At 37.9% G+C, this 25661-nt stretch overlaps 1 protein-coding gene across 3 annotated transcripts in view; it reads left to right on the plus strand.

The window, feature by feature from the left end:
• The window catches only part of ADK (adenosine kinase), a 270131-nt gene that overhangs the window by 201718 nt on the left and 42752 nt on the right, over positions 1 to 25661 (plus strand). For all 3 annotated transcript variants that reach the window (XM_071564265.1, XM_071564266.1, XM_071564264.1), the window contains exon 8: positions 20431 to 20466. In XM_071564265.1, coding sequence (XP_071420366.1) covers positions 20431 to 20466 — 36 coding nt within the window. The remainder of the gene's footprint in view (positions 1 to 20430; positions 20467 to 25661) is intronic.

Here is a 25661-nt window from a genome sequence, read left to right on the forward strand (position 1 = left end):
AAGGAGCTTTCCTCTACAGGAGAGAATTGTAGCAGTCTAATGGCTGGGACAGTAGAAATCTTGAAATACATCAAACTGTTTGTTGGTTAGTTTTCTAACTGTGTAGAGGGACTCCCTACTCTGAACTTAAATTCAGCAAAAAGTTGTGTTCCTCATCTTCAGTTCATTTCATTTGGAGGCAACATTTTCACATGTAGAAAGCTTCTTCCTTCCACCCACAGCTAAGGAGAAGGGCATCCCCTCCATCCTTACAAAGGAACCAGCCACCAGCTTCTGGTCCAAGCCTTGGAGCCAGTTCTCCTGCCCCGTCAGGCTCTGGGATGTCCTTGTCAATAAGCAAAAACATTTAGCATTTGAGAAACTCACTTGGAGGCAATGGGAAGGTGGGACACATTCCAGTGGAAGACCCTTGGGATCCCCAATTAACCTGTCCTTTGTGATACTTTTCAAGATGTTCTGTTATCAAGGCACAGACAGCCTTGCTAGTTGAATAGGCTGTTGGAAAATATGCCACATATCTCTGGACTTGGGAGTTTTATGTTAAATTTTTCTGGTGCTAAAGATTGATGGATCTTGATTCAAGGGAAGCTCATTATTTTTAGTGAGAAATGGAGAAATTCTACTTCTTCATCTTTATATTATTGTTCTTTGAGTCTAAGCCAGTCTGCAGGTGCCAGTCAACAGCATGTTCATTTCTCTTTCTCTGTGGCTGTTCTTCTGAAGGATTCTACTTTTGTAAATCGGAGAAGCCAAGCTATGGACAGGGATCTTTGATCCCTGGCAGGTAGAAGACCTCACAGAATTAGATTTGCTTTAGGATCTCTTTTAATAAAGTGTGTTTCTGCTCTGGAATTCCTCTGAGAGACCAGGGCATTTTTATCTTGTCTGTCAGACTGTTGACCTCTCCAGGTTGTGCAAGATTTTTTCTTTTCTTAAAAGAACTGGAATTTTCATGAAAAATGAAGTTGTAGCCATAAAATGTGTGTTGTTGAGACAGTCCTGATGGCTCTGTAAGGAGGACCTTTCTACAACTAGAAAAATATCTGAAAATTCATGGAATTGCAGGGTCTTTTACCATCAGGTTTTTTCTGACTTTTTTTGAAACATGTATGACCTGTGTGGATGAATAGTCAGATGGTCCTAACATACAATATTTGATATGCATGTTATTTCAGAGCAGCTATGATTAGCATGTCTTTTTCCTCTTGTTGGAATTTCTACTAAAGCAGGAAATACATCTGTGAGTGGTTTTGGGCACATACCAGTTTCAGATAAATGGATCAGCCAATTTAAATTCTGCATATATAGTTGCCAAACACTGTGCATTTGATTTGAACATCAAAGTAAATGCCAGATTTGGATGGAGCTGCATCTTGGTACATGTGAATTACGATAATGAGTCAAACTACTGAATCTCACTGCTCAAAAAAGAACACTCATCATCTGGAACCAAATATCTTACTTCTAGAATCTAAACTCATGAAAAGCACTGAAGAAGTGCCCAGGCTTATGCTGGCCAGTTGTAACCCCTCTCTGAACAGGTGTTATCTGAGGGGTGGGTGGGCACACTTGGGAGTGTTCTAAGGTGGAGAAGGGTGGCAGGGGGGCGCATTATTGCGGCTATGCCGTAGAAACCGTACGTTTTGGGAGTCCATATTAACTCCACTTGCAGGTGGATTTCTTTCACATTTCAAACCAGAGCTCGGTGTCCCAGGATGAGCAGTGCATGTATATATTTCAGGTAGAGCAAGCTAAAAGCAAGATCAAAGTGTTTAGTGTGTTAACATCATCTTCAGCTGTGTTCTTGGGATAATTTTTATGTCAGCATGGAAGTAACAATGTAACTCATCCCAAAGTTATCTTTTCATTTATAGTAAAGATATCGAGTACTTTAGGGGAGGGTCTTCATTGTACCAGACTTTATTCAAACCATATCTATTAATTTTTCATGTCTTCCATCAGAGATGTTTCTTTTAGGAAGTTAAATGTCAATTATCACTTTTTAGCCCACCTTCACCTCTACCATTCTTAAACAACAGTTTTGCTGTATTTCTGTTTGGACTTTAAAAATGCACTGTTTAAAATACTGCAACATAAATTAACAGAAGTTAGTTACTTTGAAGGGCATTTGCATAGATTTAGAGTGAGAGAAGAAGAATAGTATTTACTAGGTTAATGAGCAATGTTTTTAGACCAGGAAAATAACTTAATTCAGGAGTAAGCTATGCAGACATTCTGTCATGTGGATGTTGTTCAAGGTAACTTTTAGACCAGTGTCTCTTGTAATGAAACACAAAGCAAACCCCCTAATGCTTCTGTTCCAAAATCTTATATATTCAATGGTACAGTAATGATTTTGTCAGGGGATGGAGAGACTGAGTAATTCATACAATATGTGGAAGTTTTTAATGCATTTCTTTTAATTAGAATTGAAAATTATTTTCAGTGCTACTGTTTTGTTTGTCTTTTAATAAGATCTCTTGCAATTAACCGTTGTTCAGGATTATGAGTAAGAAAAATTACACTTGATGTAGATAAAATTCACAAAAGTGGATTTGAAATATATCTAACTCATCCTGCAAACTGTTTGAAATGGGACTAATTTTGTCTGTGCTAAGCTGCCCTGACAATGTTCCTAATTTAAATCAGCATCCAAGTAAGTTGAATTTCCTAAACCACTTATTTTTCTTGTACACTTCTTGCATTTCATTTTTCTGGAATCAAACATATCATACCCAGCCACAGCCAGGGGTGCAAATATATAACCCTGCAATGTTTTCCTATTTTAATTCCATGTTTTCAAACATTTCTGTGGATCTTACATTGCCTGTTGCAGCTCTGTGGAAAGTATAAAAAGGTCTGCAGAAGTACTTGTGACTGAGTTACTGCTCTCTTTCAACAGCCCTCTGTGCTCAGCTGTCCCAACCTGCCATCCTACTGTAATAAATGAGCCTGGGAAGAACACTTACATGTTCCTGCCCCCAGTAATCTCTGCAAATATGAAATGCCTCCTTCATATTATACTGGCTGGAGACACTAAGCATGCAGTGCCCAGGCCGTGCCAGTGTCTTTGCTCCTTGAATGGCTGTCCATGGAGACTGGCAGGGCTGTGCAGGGCAGATCCCCCACTTGCCTGCAGGGCACACACGGCTCACTGCCTGCCCACGAAGGACCCAGGGCATTAAGCCTTACCTGCACATTCACCATTTATCAGTAAGCTGCTGTGGGATAACCTTAGGAGGTTTCTAAAACACTCTGAGCCTCATACAACTTACTGACTTTGCAGACAGAGGTGTATGAAAAATCGTACAAATAAAATTTTTAAATTCTCTAAAATAGTTTTTCTCTGAAACATGTCATATACAGAATGTATGATGGGTTGACATGTTAGAATGGTTTTGTGGAACCTTTTCTGAGGAATCTTGCTTGCAAATTAACTATTTGAATATTGTGTCCATCCCAAAACAGCTTTTCTAGGAAACCATAATGTGTTCTTTTTTTTCTTGCTGTCTTCTACCCTTATTACTGCAGCAGTTAACTTTATAGGTGGCTTGCAGTTCTACATACTGTACAAAACAGAGTAAGAAGCATATCCTGTCCTGAGAAACTTACATTTTAAACAGAGATAACAAACAAAAGACTGGAGAAGTAATGACCAGAGAGGTGAAATGTCATAACAGTGATAATACGCTTGTTCAGTGCCATTTCACAATGCAGTGAAGGTTTTTGATCTGTAATCCCATATGCCAATTTTTAGAAGAAATGCAATGAATGGAAAAGAAGAAGCAGTTATGGTGGTCTATGCTAAGGCTAGATATACAAGTCCCTTCAGTATAGATTTTTTTCTGGTTTGCTTTCTTAAATATTATAGTCTTAAATATCAAGCACAATTTAAGCAGTTCACGATCAGTTAAAATTACAAATATTTCAGACAGCAGTATTTAAGATTAACTGTTTTCCGTTTACTGACTGTTACTTGGAACCAAAAGAATCTTATATTTTTGTAAGCATGGTAAGCTACACTGTTTTTCTTTAAACTTTAGAGTATGAATTATATTCCTATAATGACAGCTGCAGGGTGGAATGTTTTAACACACTGGAGCGAGATATATCTTGGACACATTCTTGGTATCTTAAGTTCAACATGCTCCATATGGTGCCACTGAGCCAGTGATTTTGAAGAAAACAGTTAGAGACTGCTGAAACAGCGTAAAATACAAATTAGTCTTTGCTGTATAAGTAAAAAAATTCACTGTCAATCTTTTCAGCTTTTTTGCATGAATACTTCCAGCAACTTTTAATAGTAGTCCCCATGTTTTAGAACAACTGTTGAATTCTAGCAGAATTGAGTGAAAGATTGTGGGCTAAGAATACACTGTATTACACCTTAGTCTTATGCAGGAGAGCAAAGGCAAAGAAGGTTGGGCTTCTCTTTATTGTGACAGCAGGGATTGTGTGATGCAAGATCTGTGAGAAGTAGGTTGCTCTTTGTTGACTTGGTCCTCTGTCAGCACAAGAGCACCATGAAAGAGTTGTGTGTCAGGGAGGTATCTCACTCCTACTGTTGAGAATAGTAATGATCAGGTATTCTGTAATAAAACTACCTAATAACTGTTGTTATTACTTAAATATTTTAGCGTTTGGCATACTGAATTAGCTGGGAATTATGTTTTTGGGTAACTTGCTTGTCTATCTTTTATCTGAATGTAATTAGATTGGATATAAACCTAACCCTGGGTTTTCTGAATTTATATTCATGCTTTTGGATTTCAAAATTCTTATAGCATATTTGCAGTTCTTAATACTGAAGTTATTGGCTTGTACAGATTTTTACTGTATATTGACTTGATGTAAATTATTTCTCTGTTGTTATTATTAATAATATTTTATTATATATAATATAAAATCGTGTGAAATTGTATCTATATAATGTATTGTTAGTAGTAATTTATGTATTATACAGTGATAGTGATAATGTCATCATCATTATTATCATCATCATTATGGCTTTTTAAAAGCATCATACATGGACTCCAAACAAAAACCCCAAGGATTAAATAGCAATGCAAAAATTCTCTCTCAAGTAGTACCAACCTGAAATCATTTTGCATTGGTGTTGACTTATAAGAACAGGTTTTCAAATATAACAAAGCATAAGGCAAACAGGCACAGGACACCAACCTGTTAACCTCTACGTGTGTGACTTCTCTATCAGCAGAACAGCACAGTGAAGTGAGAGCTTTGCTGATGAACAAAGCCTCTGCAGAGGGGATTGACGAGTTACGTTAATGTGACATTGCATATTCCAGCCTGGGTTGATCAAGGAATTTACTGCTGGAGGAAGATGGAGGTCTTGCTGCCTATTGGCCCCCGTTTTCAGACTTGTGTCTCAGGTTCCCTCTGTACAGGGTAGCCACGGCAGCAGAGACATGGGGGTTGTTTTAGAGAAAAGGCCACATTATTTTTTTGGACAGGGATGTAATTTGAGACAGTCGATCTGGAAGCAAGGAACCAAACTGCAGTCCTTGAGCTTCTTTTTTCAGAGCTAAATTTTTGCAGTCTATAAAATCATGAGGCAAGAACTGACAGGTAATTAGCATTTTAGTGATCCCATATTAGAGCTACCTGCATTGCTCTAGTTCTTCTGGACTAATTTGATAAAACAATCAAGAGTAGTTTGTGTGAAATTCCATCTCTAAATATAGCCTGAATGTCAAATTTCAAATGATAATTACTTTTGACATTTGTTAAACCTTTTGGGTGTAGCCAGTCTGTGTATGTGGTAAAGGATGGAGTTGCCAGTGGATTCATGAGTAAAATTATTGTACATTCTCAGAAAGTGCATTCAAAACTTGTGAGGTTTTGATTGGTATTTTTCATAGTAAGCAGAGGTCAGATATCTGCTGTCAGTGGAAAACAGACCTTAATATTGGCACTGGAGTCATGACCAGAACATTGATGATACAATAAGGTGGATGCTTTCTCATCACACATAAAATTACTTATTTTCTAGGGGGTTTCTTGCAGTAGATGAATTCTCTAGTTTAAAAATATGTCTGTTGATGTTGATCGAGTCACTGGAAATACATTGGTAGATGTTTTGTAAAAGACTTACTCGGCTCCCTCATCACTGGTACCTGTGCAGGCCTTCCAGTCTCCATGGCCAGGCTAATCTGTTTGCTGTGATGATATCAGGCAGCTGCCATAAAACACTATCCCCTTTATTTCCTAAATGTAAGACTTCCAAGACATACATGTAACCTAACCCAAGGAGATGATCCCAAGGGATCCACTCGACCTGTCAGTCAGGTCAGTGCCTGCCTTCATCCTGTGCCTTGGCTGGACTGGTCCCTCTGGATATCTGCTCAGCAGATTACTGGTCTAAACTGAAAGACAGCTGAGCTTCTCTTCTCTGAGTATCAGCTTGTTGTCACTGTCTGTGAGAAGCTTGTGTTAAACTGCCTATTAGGTTTGCATTTCACTGTTCCAAGACAAGTTTATGAATGAAAGAGGTAACTGTGATGTTAGATTGCTCTGCTGGGTCAAAAGGAGGACCTCCTTAGGCCAAACATTCTTTAGGCTGAAGGGCAGAGCACTAAAGGAGGCCAAAACCTTTTTCTTCTCATTACTGCTATTTGCTGAAGGAGGCAGGGTCCAGCCTTTCCTTTTTTAATTCCACATCTTAGCCGTTGGTTGATTATTTGAGGAGAGGAGGAGACAAAGAATAAGGGGAAGACTTGAAAAGGTCCATTGGTGTCTTCCTGAAAATGGCTCTGTATTTCCCAGAAATGGAGAAATTTCCTTAACATTCCAAACCTTCTGCAACAGCTCAACTTTGCCTGAGTGCAAACCTGGAGTGGTTTTCTTTATGCAGGCCAGAAGCCTGTTCATGCTTTGCTACTTACAGGTCAATAAATTACTTCTTCAAAAAGTTCCTATTTTGATAAATTGATGTGCTTGTGTGTTTGCACTATATTATGTAAGAGGAGCCTTGTCATCTTATTGAAATAATAGGACATTGAGAGATACCAAGTATTTATGGCTAGATTTAACGATTTTAAAGGAAGGAAATTATTGCAGCCCCAGGGCAACAGTAACTTACATAGTGACAACTTATACATGTTTTATGTACCTATTTACTTCAATGTTCACTACAAAAGTATAGTTACCATAGCAATGACCATGTCACCAGATTGCTTTGCTAGTTCTGAAATACAAAATACCCAAATGCCACCTGAACTGTGGTTATTTTCTGCACAAGTACTGAAAGTAGAAGTTGAGAGTATCACACACTCTTCTGAGCAAACAGTAACACACTGATTTACAGAATGCTTTATGCTGCAAATGTATCTTGGGTTGTTAGTATCCCTAATATTGTAAATCCTTTGCCTTGGAGCTGAAGGAAAGCCTCACTGGCTTCTAACAGCAGAGACTGTACTAGTGTGTACTTAACCTGTAAGCTTTGTGGAATTTTGGTACTTACTGCAATATTTCCAGAAAGTAATGCAGGGTATTCAGGACGACGTTTTGTCTGATTTTAAGTATGAACTCATAAACAAAGCTATCTTTTGGCTAATAACAGGTTGGCAGTGTTGTATAAAATAGCATCACAGAAAGTGGTGAGATTTTTATGTGCTGCTTCTTTTACTTCAGAAATGGCAAAATTATGAAGAATATAGGTAGTAACTTCTATACTTTGGTGTGCAGTTCACTAATACTGAGAAGCCAAGCACTAGATTTCCTAAATCAGCATTAACCACTGAGGCAGCGGTGGGTTACCTCAATATGACTTGTGACAGTGGGCAAGTGAAAGGTGGGATGATTTTTACCACAGATCTGGATTGCTTCTTGTAATTGAATTCTGTTTTCTCATATATGGACCATGTGAGTAAACATATAATAACATACACATAATATTTGTGACTACAGATATTTGAAGAAAAGTAGTTTGCAGGACTGCAGACTTAATTCACCATTTCAGTCATTGTCCTTCGGTAAAGACTTGTCTACACAGAAAAATTAATCTGAACTGAGGTAACACATTATTTTAATCACAACAGTTTTAACTCAGATTTGTATTGTGTCCATTTGTGGACAATCTTATGCTGGAACAGGAGTCGCTTGTTCCTGTTTAACTTACTTTGAAAATGTGTTTAACTAGAGAGGAACAGGACACATGAATTATTGAACAAACTTGTCAACACTTTGAGCCAGCCATTAGCAATTCTATGTGAAGATGCAAAAGTAAAATTGATCCTACGTTCATGTAATGGTTGATCCTGTCTCCTTTGCATTGTGTAGTGTCAGGATTCTTCCCACAGAGCAGGAATCTCAGTTACCTGGGTAGGGAAGTGGACAAGGTGCTGTTAGGTATTATGTAGGAGTTGTAGAGAAGAGCCAGAAAACTACTTTAGCTGGGAAGTTTGATCTCACCTTCTTAAGTCCCTGAACTGGAGGTGGAGTCCCAGAGGTTCAGATTCCAGCTTTTTTTACCAATGCTGCTGTTTAAACTCTTTAAATGTGATCAGAGACCCTCAGAGGAAAATGAGGTTTTAAATTAGAAAGAAGGAAACTTTTTTACACAGCTTCAATGTTGGCTGAAAGTTGGGAAAAAAAAAGTCTCTTCCATTATGTTATAATTCTTAACCAGTAATAAGTAATTCTAACTACTTCAATTTTTATTTACAATCTCTTCATTCTCTTCTGTTTCTTTTTCAGAAAAAAAAAAACCTTTGGTATTTTTATGTATATCTAGGCAGCAAATAATCCTCTAAGTGCATAGGTGTACTCTTCAACAAAAGACATTTGAACTGACCTAGGACAGGCAACCTGCAAAACTACATGATTCAGTTTTCTGGTGCTTCAAAAGTACCTTAAACTGCGTGAATTACCAGCTCAGGCTGGTACCTCAGGTAGCTCTGAGACCTCTGTGATGCTCCACTGCTTTCAATAAACATGCCCAAAGACTTGTAAGGTCTCTGACCCTTGCACAGACATACAGCCAGCAGGCCCTGTGTAATTTACCAGAGAGCCTTCAGCAGTGACCTGTGCATGGGGAGGGGAAGCTCCAGCAAGCCAGTGGAGTATGACCACCCAGCTTCACACTGATGGGCAGGTGTGGTGGGAAACTTTGTCCATAAAGCCTCTTGTCCCTGCAGCTGATGGGCTGTGTGATAGATTAAGTCGCTCTGTCTGCATCTCACCTCTTTTACCACACACTGCTTTCATAGTGCAAAGTGTGTTTGTTCCAGCTGTAATGTTAAACAGTGTAACTCCATGTACACCTATAGGGACAGTCTGGCTGGAGTATTATTTATCTTTACTGACAAATGCACTCAGTCCAGAAGGAAGCACATGAATCTTGTGTATGGTTGAAGGTATAAGGTACACTCACATTTGCTGGTGCTGCAACAGGCTTAGAAATAAATCTGCTTCAATTTCTGGATGAAGGCTGTCTTTCTCTTGCTAAAATCTGATCTCCAATTCCTGTTCTGTAGCTACTCGAGTATTGTATTTCTTTTCTGCTCTCTTGCTGGTGCAGCCACCCGGTGTGGGGTGGATTCCATGTGTGTGATGTTCACACACATGCTGCTCTGCTGCCAGAAGCAGAGGACCTAATTTTTTGTGACATGAAAAGAAACTTGCTGGTACAGTACATTACTAAATGTTAGAGACTGACTTCATGAAATGGGAACACCGCGGGGGAATCTGGCAAGGAAGATGTGTTTATGTAACTGAATTGAGTGTTGCAACTGCCATCACTTATTCCCTTGGCTGCAGTGAGCGAGTTGTGAGACAAAAACAATCCAAACAGAGAACTTCAGATGCTGAGGGCAGCTCTAATTACATACAAATAATTAATAAAAATGAAATGCAACATTATTTCAAATACCATTAATTTTCATACATGATTGTGTGTACCAAGCTCATTGATAGGGACAGAAACACTCAGGCTCTTGCACTTTTATTTTAAGTACATATTGTTTGGGTGTCTTCAGCACATTCTGATATCCCAGGGAGATTCTTGACACAAGAGTAATTGCACATAACATAAACAAGATCTGCATTAGTTGGCTCTTTTACTCAGAGTCCTTTTCCAAGTCCAGATGTGTGATGTGTAAATGTTAGTAGAACAGAGTCCTTATGAAGTAGCTTTATCAAATGCAGCTAGTCTTCCAGCAAAATGGAGAAAATATAAATTAGCGCTCAAGGCCTTGGTCAAATCTGGTGCATAAAATTTTATGGTTATATTTATATTCCATATGTGCTTTGGACAAGTGCCATGTTTGTAAAGAACTGCTTCAATATTATTTTTAAAAGTGACACTTTTAGCACAGTATCTTCTGCAAAATGTTCACTGCTCACCGTGTAAGCCAGTCAGGCTTCCAAATAAACTGTTCGTTTTCGTGGTCTGAACCTCAGAGCAAAATGCCTTTGGGAACATGGCATGGGAGATGTCATGGGGGACTTTTTGGAATGTAATTCAGAAGAGTTGATTAACCTGACTGAAAGAGGAGCATGCATGGTATAAAAATGCGACAAGAGATAAGGAATGAAGAAGGTGTATCCATATATGCTAGTGTCGAATATCTGTTCTGGCTTGTTTATAACACAAGTAGATTTTACTATATTATATGAGCACCTCATTCCTTGTAGCTCTTTTAGAAAAAAAAAAAAACAAAACTCAACTCAGACTAAGGAGATTCTGCAAATTTGTGCCACTTTTCAGAGATCCCAAGCTATTCTTTCTTCATTTCCTTAAATCCCTAGATAGCTGTCTTTTAAAATAAAACTTGCAGTGCAGCATCTGGTGTGCTGTTATTGCCACTACTTTTGCTCTGAAAGCACAGCACTACTGTTGTAGAATGTTCCTGTTCATTTGTTACCTGGTATTTGGCCAAAAAAATTATGACTAATATAAGAGAAAGAAGTAAATTTTCAAGAGCCCAAATTGGAATACAGTCTGAACAAAAGAACAGCCCTGCTTTGACCCTATAGCTCTTTTCAAATTTTGCATGAAATGAAACGAGATGCAGCATCTTGGAAGAAATCACAGGAATTCTTTGTGTTGGAAAGTGTGAGGCAAACTGAATAGATTGAAATAACTTCTGTTATATTTAAACACCAATGTAATGCTACAAGCAGAGGGGGGAAAAAAAGATTATTTATACTTCTGAACACTTAGGAGGTGTGAGAAATCTGCAGTGAAGGGCTTGAGCAAGTACTTAGCTAAAAATAACCTGTCCAAAACTGAATTACTATTACTATGACTACTAATTTCAGCTTCAGAATAATTTGTAGTCTTACATTTGTCATGTAATAAAATAAGAAATGTATCAGGTGCAATTTCAGGTTCATTTGCAATATGCTAACATCTACTAAGTAGTAATGGTTAACAAATATGTAAATTTATATTAAAATATAATGTGAGTCTGTTATCTCAGTAATTAAAACTAGTTGTGAGACAAATCCTAAAATAAATGTAATATTTTAAAGACACAGAAGTAGAGGTTAAATAATAACTCTTCTGAAGTATAGCTGAGGACTATTAAAATGTTCTTTGAGTATGTGGAGAATGCACATACGGTGGAATCAGAGATGGCAAATTTTTTGTATGCTTATGTACCAAGTTTATAAAACATTATTGCTTGAAAACTGATAGATTTTTATGATCCTTTGGAATATACAATTGGTGCCACTAGAAGAGTGTCCTTGCTTAGCAGAGGTTTAGAGAATGGCTCTTGAAAACAGAGGACACTTGAAACTCAGAATTTTCTTTTTTTTGAAGAGGAAGCTGAGGGAAATCTTACCAGTGCATACTGATGAGAGGTAGGAAATCAGATGGAGACAGGCTCTTCACAGTGGTGTCCAGTGACAGGACAAGAGGCAACAGGCACAAATTCAACTACAGGATTTTCCACTTAAGCGTAAGGGAAAAACTGTACTGTGATGGTGGTCAAATACTGGAACAGGTTTTCTGGGAAGGCTGTGAAGACTCCATCCTTGGAGACACTGAAAGCCTGGGCAATCTGCTTTAGCTGGCCCTCCTTGAGGAGTGGGATTGGACTAGTGATGTTCAGAGGCCCCTTCCAAACACAACCACCCTGTAACTTTTGTGATACCACTTCAAAATATGTTGGAATCAAATACCTCCAATTTCATTATTTGACTTGTCTTTCAATCTCTGCTCTGTTTTGTCTGGTCTCAGGTTCAGAATGGCTTCTCATAGCAAAAGGAGACACATAGAAAAAAACCCACTCATCCCTAAACACTTAATGGTCAGAAACAGTTAAATTCTAACTTTTATGGATTTTTTTAAAAACTGGTGCAAGAAATTAGAAACTTGTCCAAGATGATAAATAGTGTCTTAGTCACATCTGGAATTAGAGCTCATGTTCTACAGTCAGGACCACAGTGATCCAACTGTGGTCAGATTGAAATTTTGTTTTTCCTTGCAATGGCCATGTTGTGAGAGAGCACTGCTAGTACAGACTGGGAACTAGGTTTTTCTTTCCATAATGTAGCTGCAGTAGTTAAAACTGAGTACTTCAGAAAAAAAAATTTAATCTTGAGTATTCACATCTTGAACACAGATAAGTGCATCATTGAATTAGCATTAAACAGCACAAGGAACTTCAGTAAGAATCTAAAAGTCAACTAGATTCAAAATTCCTTGTGAGGGTAAAATAGGTATTTTGAAGATCAGTTAAAAGTTAGTGTTATTGCTGGAGGGTGCAGAATGCAACTTTATTTTCTTGCTGGAGTTAACAAGCAGAGCAACCCCAGCACAAGGAGAGCATTACACGATGGGTGCTTTTTACAGGGTTCCCAGTACCAGAGCCTTAGTTATAATTCTAAATGGCTGTGCATGACATCACACTAAACAAAGTATATAAAACAGCTCCGTTTCATTGCTAAAAATGTGTTAGCCCTTTAGCTGGACTGGAGACAAGTCCTGCTGGATCCCAGCACTTTCAGCACAGCATCTGATTATTCTCTTCATCTGAAATTGCTGGATGAGAATATCTTGACTGATTTCAGACTAGTTTGAGTGGCTGCAATCATGGAAGGCCTTGTTGAAAGTGATGCAATCTTCTATTTCTGTTTGTTACCCTCCAGCCAGAAAGTTAGCACTGGGAGCATCCAATGAACGGTACTAAAGACTTCAAAAGATCCCACACATCTTTCATTTTTATATGGATTTAAAACTCATATCTTCCAGCTATTAGTATTAAGATATTTGTTTTCATTTTATTATGTTCTCCTGATTCAATGATGTTTTAAGGAAGGAGTGGATTTTTTTTTCCTTCTCCCTCTCTTCTGATCATGATGCATTTATTTCTAAGATAGAGACAGGCACATTTGTATAGAAAAATGGTGTAAGTGTTGTTCGCTAATTTGATGCTTATCAGAGAGACACACATGCAGAGTCACAGGTAGTTCAGTTCTTTAGGTAAGGATGTCAGGGAGATATAAGTAATAGCACTTTATCCATCATAAAATTTCAAAATGGCTCAGAGGCATAGCCCTGCTGCAGCTGTTGCAGACCCTGTAATGGCATTAATCTCTGACTCAGGGTGATTCTTGCCATAGAAGATTCTAGCAGGAACTATAGATCTGGTAATAATGTGAACAGGAGAATAAATAGCTTGAGTATTAATGAATTGTACATGATTCAGGCACTCCAGGGTGAACCCAAGCAGGACAGGAAATACATTTCTTTTTCAATTCTTTTCACACTAGGCTTTTTCAGACAAAACTTTCTGGTACTCTGCCAAAACCCCTCTGAACATTGCAATTTTAACCCATATTGTATTTATATTTGTACTGATAATTCACTTGAACTGATTATTATTATTTTATATTTTCACCTACTAGGTGATGGCAGTGTACACATATTTACCAGTATCTTGAGTATTGCTAGAGCAAGCTGAAATAATATTTTAGGATAGGATACGAATTCTCGCTATCTTTTATAAAGAAAAGTAATTTTGGGGTCTGGCACTGCTCATAGGAAAGAGGGGTAAAATCATGTTAGTGTTCCTTTATGATAATCTGCCTATCCAATTGATGCCAGCTGTGCTTTCTTCAGTAACAACCAGCAAGGGGTAGATATTGCTGATTCTCCGTGTTGATTCTCAAGCTGTGTGCAGAGTCTGTCCATTCTGTGACCACTTTTATTGATCTTCTCCAAAATGTGAACAGGTGTACACTACTGGCTGAATCCAGGATTCAGCAATTCTGTGCTTGTCAAACAACAGTTACACTGAAGTATTACATCCATGTAACACATCCCCAAGTACAGCACAAACTTGCTCAGTTGTAGCAGAATTTCACTATTTGTTTCAGAAAATACACTATGTGGTTCTTTTGTCTTCTGTTTCTCAAACTCTCATATGACCCATATTAAAGCAACTGTCTTTGGGGAAAAGAAAAAGCATAAAATGACATTTGCCTCTTGAGCCCTTAATGCCTTTATAAATGGCCATTTTTTAATAAAGGCATATGAGCTTGTATTGCCTTTACACAGTGAACTGTAGTAATAGGTGACCTTAAAGTAATGCCTGCTTAAATCACACTGCAATGACATAAAAGGCTGGATAGGATAATCTACAGTGTTTTGAGTAACTGTTGGTAACTATTTAGCGCTGAATGAAGAGGAACACATGTATCTTACCACTAACTACAATAAATGTACTGTTGGCACTAAAGGTTAGTGATCCAGCTGGAACTGTGTCCTGTAGATTTTCCATCCATTCATTTTAAATAATAACAGCCATTTTTTGAAGTCATGTTTTTAAGTGATCATCAGAGAGTCTTCAGCAGAATCTCCCTCTGATTCCCTGGCTAGGTCAGGATTATCATTACCACAGCTTTGACATCATCCCTATTTGCATTGCATGAAAGTACTTGTAGTTCTTGTATGCTGTTAAATCATCATGTTAAGAACTATGGATTTGCTGTGATATCTCTGTGTGGGTGTATATCTGTACATCTGTTATTTTCTTAAAATTGAGACAGGTATTAAGATCAGATATAACTTAGTTTGGCTTTCTGTAGCATACACGGGAAAGAGTGGTATAAAACAGCTCATATTGCTGCACGTTGACAGGCTTCCCCCAATACCTGCATTGGATAGAAGAACACCCCACCAACTGTGTCAGGAAGTTAGTGAGTGTATTTGTGACATCTTTGTTATAATTCAAAGGCAGCAATTGAAAATCTATTGTCAGTGCCTTAAGCCCCATACCCAGGGTCCTGTTTATCATAAACTGGCCTGAAGATGGAAGAGTGGACAACACGGCATGGCCCATCTCACTTGTCCCCTTTCTTAAAAACTAGCTTAGCTCCCTCACTGTGACAAATGTTTTTGAAGGACATACCAAAAGAAGGGCACATGGTGATCTTGAAAATTCATTCTTTGTTTATCTTCCACCAAAAAGGGATTTTAACAGAATATGTCCTTTTTTGACCCATCTTCAAATTACTGGGCACAACAGATAACTACTGAAATCATAGGTTCTAAGTACCTACGAAGTATATAAAACAAGAGAATGGATCTGGAAGCACAGAATTCTATGAGAAAGATCCTTGTTAGGGACAGGGAAAGATGATAGAAGGGACAGAGAGAATGAATAAAAAAGTCTGTTTCCAAAATACAAATCCTCAGCACCTACCTCTAAGAGGTTTTCAATCTAAAATGACTTCGATTATTGAAATCAGTCTTCTGTAGAATGAATCTGAAGATATCAGTGGGCATCCCTTGTACAAAAGTCTTGCCTGTATTCCCATGTATGTTTCAGTTGTAACCCATTTCATTTAGATAACAAGGGTTTCATGTTAGAGATTTGTGAAACTAACTTTGTTGCCACAAACAGCACAGTCTGTAGAAAAGCAAGGGAAGATACAAAGAACACAAAGTTCAGGATTGGAGATGAACTCCTGAGTGGGATGGATAGCAATAAATTATTATACAGAAGAAAAAGGGAATTTTCTGAGTGAGAGAATCATAGCCTTCAGTTTGTTCAAGGAAACAATGTTAATGAGAGAAAACTAACAGTACATATTTCTGAAATGTAGGAAAGGAAGGAAATGTTTAATTTTTAGAATATTTTAGCAGTTTAGGAAGACTTGTAAGGTACAGTGTTGGAAGTACTATTCAAATTATAATCAAACATGGTTGGTAGCAGTAGGAATGGTCCCATCGAATGCAGACACAAAGCGTATAGTCCTCATAGTCATTTAGTATTTCTCATTGAGAGAGTCCACTCAAGTTTGCTTTTCTGTTTCTTTTTGTTGGTATGCACTCTTCTCTGCACTGTACTGCAAGGATCTTCCTCTGCAGTTACATACACTCTATTTTTGTGTGCAGGCTTGAGATTACATTGATTCATGGGCTGGGCTGAAACCACTGAGTCACAGATTTATTATGCAGAGAAAGAGGATGATATTCCTGAAAATGTGAATAGGATATATTTTGGGTAAGTCAGTTAATGCAGTAGGAACTCCCTCAAAACCTGTCAGTAATCTCCCAATTAAAAATAGTAAATCAATTCTAGGGGGTAGGACTGTACTATGTGAGTTGAGGTTATTCTGTGATGTTTTCCATACCAAGAATGATGACAGGGGAGGGATTGCCTTCAGTGTCCCCTGCATTTGCTTTCTTGTGTATTTATGGGAAATGCATTCAGTGTGCAAGGGTATCATTGCTATCCTGCTGTTTTATCATTTCTTTATGAGATAATGTTGATTTCAGCAATGAAATGCAAATTTAGTTTACAGTGCTCCTTTTTTCTCTATGTAAAGGTTAAAATGCATATTGTAGATAATAATGTTGGTGGTGCTTATGAAACAGCCTTTGTCAGCTAATTTTGGCAATACATGGTTTGAAATGCTGTGGAGTGCAACTGTATGAGTTTTATGTTGGCCTACATGGATTAATTTTAACCCAACATGCATGTTGTTACCATTTGGCTTTAATTTGATCAACTAATCGTAAAACCTGGTACCAACAAAAATTTTTGGATGTGTCAGGAATATTTAATATATGGCATGCCTTCTGTGTCTCATGGCAAACCAAACATGGGATTATTGAAGATGAACCATCCTGACTCTATAATCATAAAAGTCTCCTAACACAGGGGGCTAACAAATACTCCCAGGAATGCAGATGCTGATGGATTCTGTGTTTGGAGGGTATGTTTCTGTTTACTTGTAAGCAAATAGTGTGTATTGCTGGTGATTAAAGGGCTCAGAATTTTAACAAGTTCTGTTACAATTAGCCTGTGTGTAGATTATAAACAGCTCCTTTTGCTAAATGCTGGGACTCCTACAGCAATAAAATACATGCAAGAATGGAAATAGTTTTTAGCTAGCAAGCAAATTCAACACAACAGCAAGGCCAGCACTAAAGGAAGTTGTCTTTTTTATTGTTATCTCTTTAATTTATCTCGCCTTCCTGTGTAAACTGCTCACTATTGTGCAAAGAGAGGGTGTGTCCTAACTTTGGTGACTTTGTGTTACTCCCATTAAGTAATGCTGCACACAGGTTCTTTCAGCATGACTGTGCTTAGGATTTCTTTTTCTCCCAAAGGACATGAGCCAAACGAGGTTTCACAACTAAAACCAAATCCCATTTCTACTTTAGGCGGTGCAACAATAAATTTGCTGTCACGGTTAGGAAAAAGATTATATAGAAAAAAGAAGGTGAATTTTTAATATATTTAGTATGAAAGAGTGAAAAGATGGGGAGAGGGGTTTATGAAATGAGATGTTCTGTGGTAGACAATAATAGAAAATAGCTCTGAAAATGCTGAGTTGGAGTAATGAATGAATAATGTTTAAAGTTTATCAAAACTGAAAGAACTCCGGATGTGAAATGAAGCCTCCTAAGAAAATTCTGTTCTGTCGCTGTTTTGCTTTGCTGTTGTCGCATGTCACGCATGAATGAAAATGCTGCATTCTCTGGGGAGCGGTAAAGCTTCTGTGTAGGTTGTTTATTTCCTTAATCCCTCCTTCTTCGTGATTTTCAATGTCAGATATAAAATGGAAAGCCTGTAAATATAGTGATTATCATACTGATTATCACCTGCATCAGGGAACGCCCCGGCTGGCCGCTGTAACCCGAGCAGTCTCCACATGTTACAGCCACTTAGATTTTAACCTGACTGCTTTATTAGAGCCGTGAGCTCAGTGTGAGGTGCCCTAGGGCTGCACAGATGGGTTCTGCTTGTTTCCTGTTCTCACTGTTATTGTGAAGAGATACTAAAAGCTTCTCATCGCTTTTATCTGGTTAATTTGCTTTGAACTGTCCCTGGCATTCAGAGCCTGCCTCACATTTCTCAGCGTTTTGCAAACACCAAACTGTAGAATCCAAATGTGTGTTTTGAGCTTTATTAGCTTTTTTTACTGGAAGGACCATAATTCTTAAAGGGATCTCGTTCTGAGGGAGGTTGATTTTTAGGGGGCCGTAGGCACAGTCCTTACTAAAGCTGCTTAGGAGTTGTTCTGAGGTTCAGTTGCTAGCAGAGAAGAAAATTAAGATTGCTGTTGTTCTTTGGCATGTTCAGACACCCTGAGATTAGAGGTCAACTGCAGGAAAATCTATGACTGTATGCGAGCTGCCATTATTCATGTAGCTGGGCAGCAGACCAGGCTGGAAGATGACGGGCTAACAGGAGAATCTGAGGACGAGATACTTTTTAACAAATATGCAATCATTTATCCTTTCTCGTGGAAGGGCCAGTTCTCTTAAACCACATGTGCTATGCATGGGTGCCCCAGTACAGAAAATTAAGATGAATTCTCTCAAAGTCACACACATAAGAAAGCACCACTTCACTGGAATAGTTTTTGTTTCATGTGCTGGTGTCCAGTTTCCTGCCCAGACAATAGTTTAACACAGATGTTAATGTCCTGCTGCATTAGGATTCTTAAAAAATCCCCTTAGGACAAATCATTGTAACTTTCAATTCCAGTTGCACGAGCAAAAACCTGAGGTTAAAGAAATTATTTGGCTACGAGACATAATTTTTAGTTTTCTTACTCTCTTCCCTCTTATCACTCCCTTATTTCTCTTTTTTTTTTTCTGTGTCACAGTCCCATTTGAGGCTTTCTTGATTGTGTTGCAGTTCATTTTGAGTGCATCACTTCAGACTGGAAGCTTGCAGGCTCCTTTTTTCATATGAGCATAGGCTTTGTTAATCACATGCTGGTTTCGGAAAACACTGCATGATATCTTTGAACCCTACACTCCTTCTTGACAGCTGGGCTAGCAAATGTCATTGCCTGTGTGATGTACAAGAAGGGATTCAATTGTAAGTAAATTGTCAAAGTGGCTAACCTTGCCCGCACCCAATTGTCAGGACCATGATTCAGTTTTTCTGTCAACATCAGCTAAGGCTAACCCGGTCAGCCTTGTGTTTCTGCAGTGAAGCAGCCTGAGGAGCTGTGCTTTTCAGCTTATCACATTTTATTAACCTCAACTTACGCTTGTGATAATCAATTGTACCCACTTCAAATTCTTCTATTGCCCCCAAATTGACAGATCATATATGGCCACAAGTGTGTATTTTCTGCAGCACTGAAACCTCTCCTGGGAATACTAGACTGGTTTGGTGTGCTAGTTCTTTTTGTTTACTTGGATCAACTCACCATTTTGGCTCGAGATTATCTCTGTGTTAATACCACTTGGCAAAGATCATTTGGAAGAATGCAAGTTAAAACAAAGACTTTGAGGGTTTTCTGCAATATTTCGAATGTTAAGGTAGAAAGTGAGTAAGGGAAAAACATTGTTGTTGTCTTCCATCCCCTTGCTTTTATTTCAAAACGGATTTTAATTGCTCCAATTAATATAAATAAGACATGAGTACATTCTGATACCCTGATGTTTCCTCTGTTCTTTCAGGAAAAGAACGTAGTTAAATTGCCTAAAGCAGTGATTAAGACATCAAGAGTATTTTAAAATGTTCATCTGATTCTACCACAAGGGTTTGAACACATTTTGTGATCCTGTTTTTTTAATGCACTGTAGATGACAAATGATTTTTTTTAAATGGCTTGATATGTGTGCCATACATAAATGGAGATATGATACGATTTCAATTAAAAATATGTCTGAAGGGTGTTTGTCTGGATTTGAGGTAGTGGTTTCCTAGTAAAAGTCCTATCTCCAGAAGTAACTTTCCTCACGTGGAAAAAAACATATTGTACCTTCTTTATTTGAACTTGTGAAATGTGTTGACATGTACTGTTGTTGGGCTTGAGGGAAGGAGGGGGAAGCTTTTGGTGCGACTATCAGAATTGAACAACTGTATATGGCTATATTGAGATAATCATGTAAAAGGAAAACTGGCTGAATGACTTTCAGAATGTGTTATTTCTTCATTATCTAGCACTTTATAATTAACTGTTCTTTTTTTATTATTTCAGGAAGCTGCCACTTTTGCTAGAGAGCAAGGCTTTGAGGTGAGTTAACCCACAATTGCACACTAAACAGATCCTAAAGGTTTTTTTCTTGCTGATAATGAAGTTCTTTTGGACAATGATTGATGTGCTATTATACTCTCCAAGCCTCGCAGCGGTTGCCATGGAAACTTGGCAGTCGTCATGGTTTCTTTGTTCTGCCAGCTCAGTGTTATGACGCACTCTGCTAGGTCTGCACCCAACATCGCCTACAGATGTTATTTATTGAATTTTGAAAAGCCTCTTGGGAAGCCGAGAGGTTGGGCACGGTTTCAAGCTGCCTCTGCAGATATGGGACCTGTCAGTTTGTTCAGTTAAAAAGCTACCTCATTAGCTGCATTACACTCCAGAAGGATTCACTGCTGAAGCAGTGGCGAAGCAAGACTAAATAGTGAAATATAACACCGCTTAAATAACTTAAACCCTGCCATATGTGGATTATCATTATGCAAATGAATTTTAGAAAGGTTGTATATAAAATTGTTAGGTACTGATTAATGTAAGCCATGCTTCTATAAACAGCTTCTTTAGAAAGGGTAGTGTGGATTTTGTGTTTCAAAACATATTCGAGTTGGTGTTTTCCATCTGTGCTCTAAAAATGTCTGATCCTCTACTTTCTTGAAGTAAACACTGTTGATTTTACAGTGATTTTCAGAGCTTTTGATTTCATCTTCTCAAAGTATTTATTTGACTAGTTCCTCCCATTGGCTACACTGAGACAGCTTAATCTGGAGAGCCATCAGCTATTGGTCTCTAACGCTGAATTCAAACAGGCAGGTTTTAAATACTATAATTAACGTGACAAGGCTTGTGCTAATTTTGCAGAGAGTAAGTGATCTTACTGAAATCTAAATTGCAGAACTGAACACGCATAAATCCTTTTACATGTTTTTTCCACTGGAGTGAGACCCACCTTAATTGATTTGTTTGCAGTGTAGGAGAAGAGATAGGAGTGTGACTGCTCAACACCCATTTTGCATAAATAATGGAGCCGCGCAATTCAAACGCCTCGCTTTAAGAATGTGCCGCTTCTGTGTGGGGAAGGTTGCATATAAAAAACAAGGGAAAGACTGACAGCTTTTGTTCTACAATTTAGATTTCTTTAGAACCATACCCCAGCAGGTACATCAATGCCGTCACTGTTTTAGGTATTAAAACTGTGGGCTGTGCCATTTCATTTTATGTTTCCCAAATTCATGTGGCTGCTTTGTAGAAATCAAGACTTTTTATCACTGTCAATTTTCATTTGTATAATCTGTATTGTTAAGCATAAAAATACACTTTGAGTTTATACCAGCAAATGAATGAATTTCACAGATGCCTCCAAAATATGAAGCATAAGGAATTATTGGTACCCTCTGGTAGCTAGACAATAAAAAGAAAGGAAGTAGTGTATTAAGTCTACCCATTCTATACTTTTATTGCCCCCTTGAGCTAAAGACTTTGAATGTGCCTGGTTTAAATTCAGCTCTAGTGACAAACTGCTTTTGCTGGTGTCTGCTAACTACCATCATATTAACCTTTCCATTAGTGCTTGCTTAGAGATTTTAGCACAGTTCCTCCTGAACATCCTAAATCTGCCACATTTGATTACAGCATGTCAGTAAAGTGCACAATGATTGTGATCTTATCTCTTATTGCCCTCTTGCTTGGCAACGACTCACATGTCAAGTTGGCTGACAGAGATGTGTAAAACTTGATAAGCGTCCACAGTTTTGTTTTCCCATTGTGCTGTGGAGACCAAAAAAACAACAACAAAACCCCACACTTATAATAAAGTATCTTGCAAAAACCTCAGAGCTTAAATTAGCCTTTCAATTAAAACCAGGAAAAATTTCCAACTCTCAAAAGCGTGAAAAATTGATTCTGTGGTTTATATTGAGAATTGAAACCTGGTAAAACAGGTCCAAATAAACAAAAGGACTTGATTGACCAGGGCAAAATGGAAGAGTATGTTTATCATAAGTGATGAAAAGTTACTGGTGGCTGCTATTGAATTGCCACCTGGAAAGACTTCTATTTTTTATTCAGAAATATTTTAGCATAGAGAGTGAGTTGTTCAGCCTAACAGTAATTTCAATAGTTTTGTGTACTAAATATATCTCTTAAACATGGGTTGAGTTAAGTGTATCTGAAACAGTTTTTGAAAAGAAAAAAGAAGTTACAATCAAGAGAACTTCAGGAAAATATACACCTTTTCTGAAGAAAAAAAAAATCTTGTCATAGACAGGAGAAAACACTTCAATGACACAAATCTGTTTTTTTCTTTGTAAGGGAAAGTCCATTCAAAGGAATTTTTATGCTTCACCTTACCAACAGTTAGTTTTCCATTGTACTTTGCTGAAATGCAAGGCAAAATCAATCACGATATTTTAAGACCATTATTTCCTTCACTTTATCTCCTGACCAACACTTATGTATAATAATCAAAAGTACAACATTACTTCTGATGTAGTCTCTTCCTGGAGGGCATCAGTGTGGAGCTGAGGGGTTTTTTTTGTGAATTTCATGTTCTATGACTTTTTAAAACTATTAAATAATGTCTGCAAAGACAGTGCTTCATCCTAATTGTATGTTGCAGCCATCTCAGTAATCCATTATAACAGTCGCGATTTTTATCCCAGGGAAGCCCTTGGACTTGGTTTCCCTTGAAGTGGTAGAATGGTTGTCAGTGTATTTTAACTGGATGTTTCTAATACATTTCAGATAACAAAGGTTTATGAGGTTTTGTTTTTACAGAAGGATAACTTGCTGTTTCTTCTGTATAGGAACTAGAAAAGCAGAATCCTACTTAAAACATAAAATTTAGGGTTCAATTCTGTCTGTCAACCAAAGAAGTAAAACAAAGTGAATGGAACTGTAGGTATCTAAGAGTTTAGCAGCAGCTGCCATGCAAAATAACTTCTTTTATTAGAGGTAGATGTCGCCTCCTAAGAACATATTGGGTGGGGAACAAAATTAGAGTTTTGGTACCCTGAACCAGATTTAGGTCTCCAAGTTTTAACGAGGTGCACTGCACAGGCCCACTGTTTTCAGTGGATTTCTGCCTGTTTGGTTCAGGGCTGTAGTAGTCCCAGCAGTTGGGTCTCTGTTCAGAAGCAGAAATAAGAAGCCGTGGTTTGACCAGCAGTGTTAGCTGTGTGCAGTTTTGCACGTGCCTTTGTCTGATCCTGGGGTACCTAATGTGCTTCCATCACGTGCATACGTTCCACTTGCTGGAACGAATGCCGCCTGCACAAGGTTTTTCAGGTGCAGCATCAATGGGCAAATATGCTTTGGGGAGATTTGTATGTCGGATTTGTTAAATCAGATTCAAGTATGTAACTGGGAATGTGTGGGTATCCTGTGAATCTGGGGCATGTTATTGTGGCTTTAGGACCACAGACCACTACAGTCTTACCAGCGGTGTCTGAAGACACAGGAGGCACCAGAACGTCTCAATAAATGGGCAGGTACAAGTCAGTGCAAAACAAATATTACGCATTTCAGCTATTTGAAAGTATTATGTATATTCTGAACAGAAATAGCAGATGACAACATTTCGTGATGTTTGCATGACAACGAAATAAGGGACATAGTACCTCTGCAATCTTAAGTTGTTAATATTCATATATTGCAAAATGTCACAGTTGTACTTTCAAAATACAACATAATGGTAAAATGAAGATATATTGTTCAAAAGTTAAAGCCCCCTCAACACTGATGTTGAAGCTCTTCCAGTGTATAAGCTCTATTTTATTCTCTTCCTTTGAAAAAAATTAGTATGGGGAGTGATTTTGTCTAAAAATGGCCAAGTTAATTTTCACAGAAAATGCTATTCAATTGTTTTTAAAGTTTGCACAATCAGACACAAATCTCCAAATCACTGCCTTGAAATTTCTGCCTTTTTTAAAAAAAATTACGTTATCCTCCTAAATACCTTCCTTCTACTTATGCTTTACATGCTTATTATGTACTTAATTCTTTCTGAAAACATGTGCTTTTTACTTTCTTTCACTGTCTACTTTATTTCATCCTTTACCATCATTCTTCACTAATCTCTTTCCTCAGGGTCCTCTTTTCTTCATGTAAGTTAATCTTTATTCTTCCTTAAGCTGAAAAAATCATCTCTTGATCATGCCATTTTCTGCTGTTATAACTTCATCATTCTCCTTTCAAAATCCAACATGCATGTAAATACATTGCACAAATATCTTCAAGCACTTCGATTTCTGTGACTGTTTTACTCCACTGTGAATGTGCCTAATAAAGTCACCGGTAGCCACTTCCAACTTCGCTAAAACTAAACACCTCTCTCCTATTTCCTTTGATCTGCATGGTACTTTATTGCAGCTTCTATTTTGTGGATCTCTTAATTGTCAAGGCCTGAAATATTTCAGGATTTAGGTTAACCTTCAGAATCCTACATATTACCAACCTGGAGAGCTGTGTTTTCCTTTCATCCCCTATTCAACAGCTTGTGCCACCAGCTGATAACCTGCTGTTCATAAACCTCCTAAAAAGACATTTCAGAACAGAAGAATAGCAATTTCAATTCTTTTCTCTGGCATCTTTAAGGGACTCATCACCTTCTGAGGATTAGGGCTAAGACAGCCCCTTTTTACAGTGCTCAGTCCACGCAGAGAGGTTGATGGTAGAAGACATTGGTAAAGACATTGCCTGCTAGAACCTTTGTTAGCTCTCTAAGCAGGAGGAAGGAAGAAATAACACAAGTGAGATGTTGTATATGGAAATGAAAAGTACAAGAGAATTTTAAAGAGAGAAAGAGGCCAATAAGTAAGGGAGAAACTGTTTTCATGTTTGCCAAATGCATATAAAGCAATGGGCTCTCTGACTACCAGAGCTGGGGAAGAAATTGAAGGGAAGCTCTAAGAGTGTTGCAGACGAGGGAGGTGATTTTCACATAAATGGATGTTGGTAAATATATAGCCCAGGCATATTCTCTGTCCATAAGAAAGATTAAGTGCTTGAAGAACCAAAAAAAAAAAAAAAAGAGAAAGAAGCAGGTAACCAGGACTGAGTGATATGTAGACTGTAGTTCCTGAAGCATTTACTTGACCTTCTGATGAAAAATAATCAATCTCATGTCAAAATGGTACAAGCTGTACCTGGGTTTCAAACTAACACTATATGCTGGTTTTAGAAGATACAAATCAATTTAGTAATAATATAAAATAATAGTAACAACTCTGGTAAAT

This window comes from Pithys albifrons, chromosome 9, assembly GCF_047495875.1.
Source record: "Pithys albifrons albifrons isolate INPA30051 chromosome 9, PitAlb_v1, whole genome shotgun sequence".
Classification (NCBI taxonomy): Eukaryota; Metazoa; Chordata; class Aves; order Passeriformes; family Thamnophilidae; genus Pithys; species Pithys albifrons.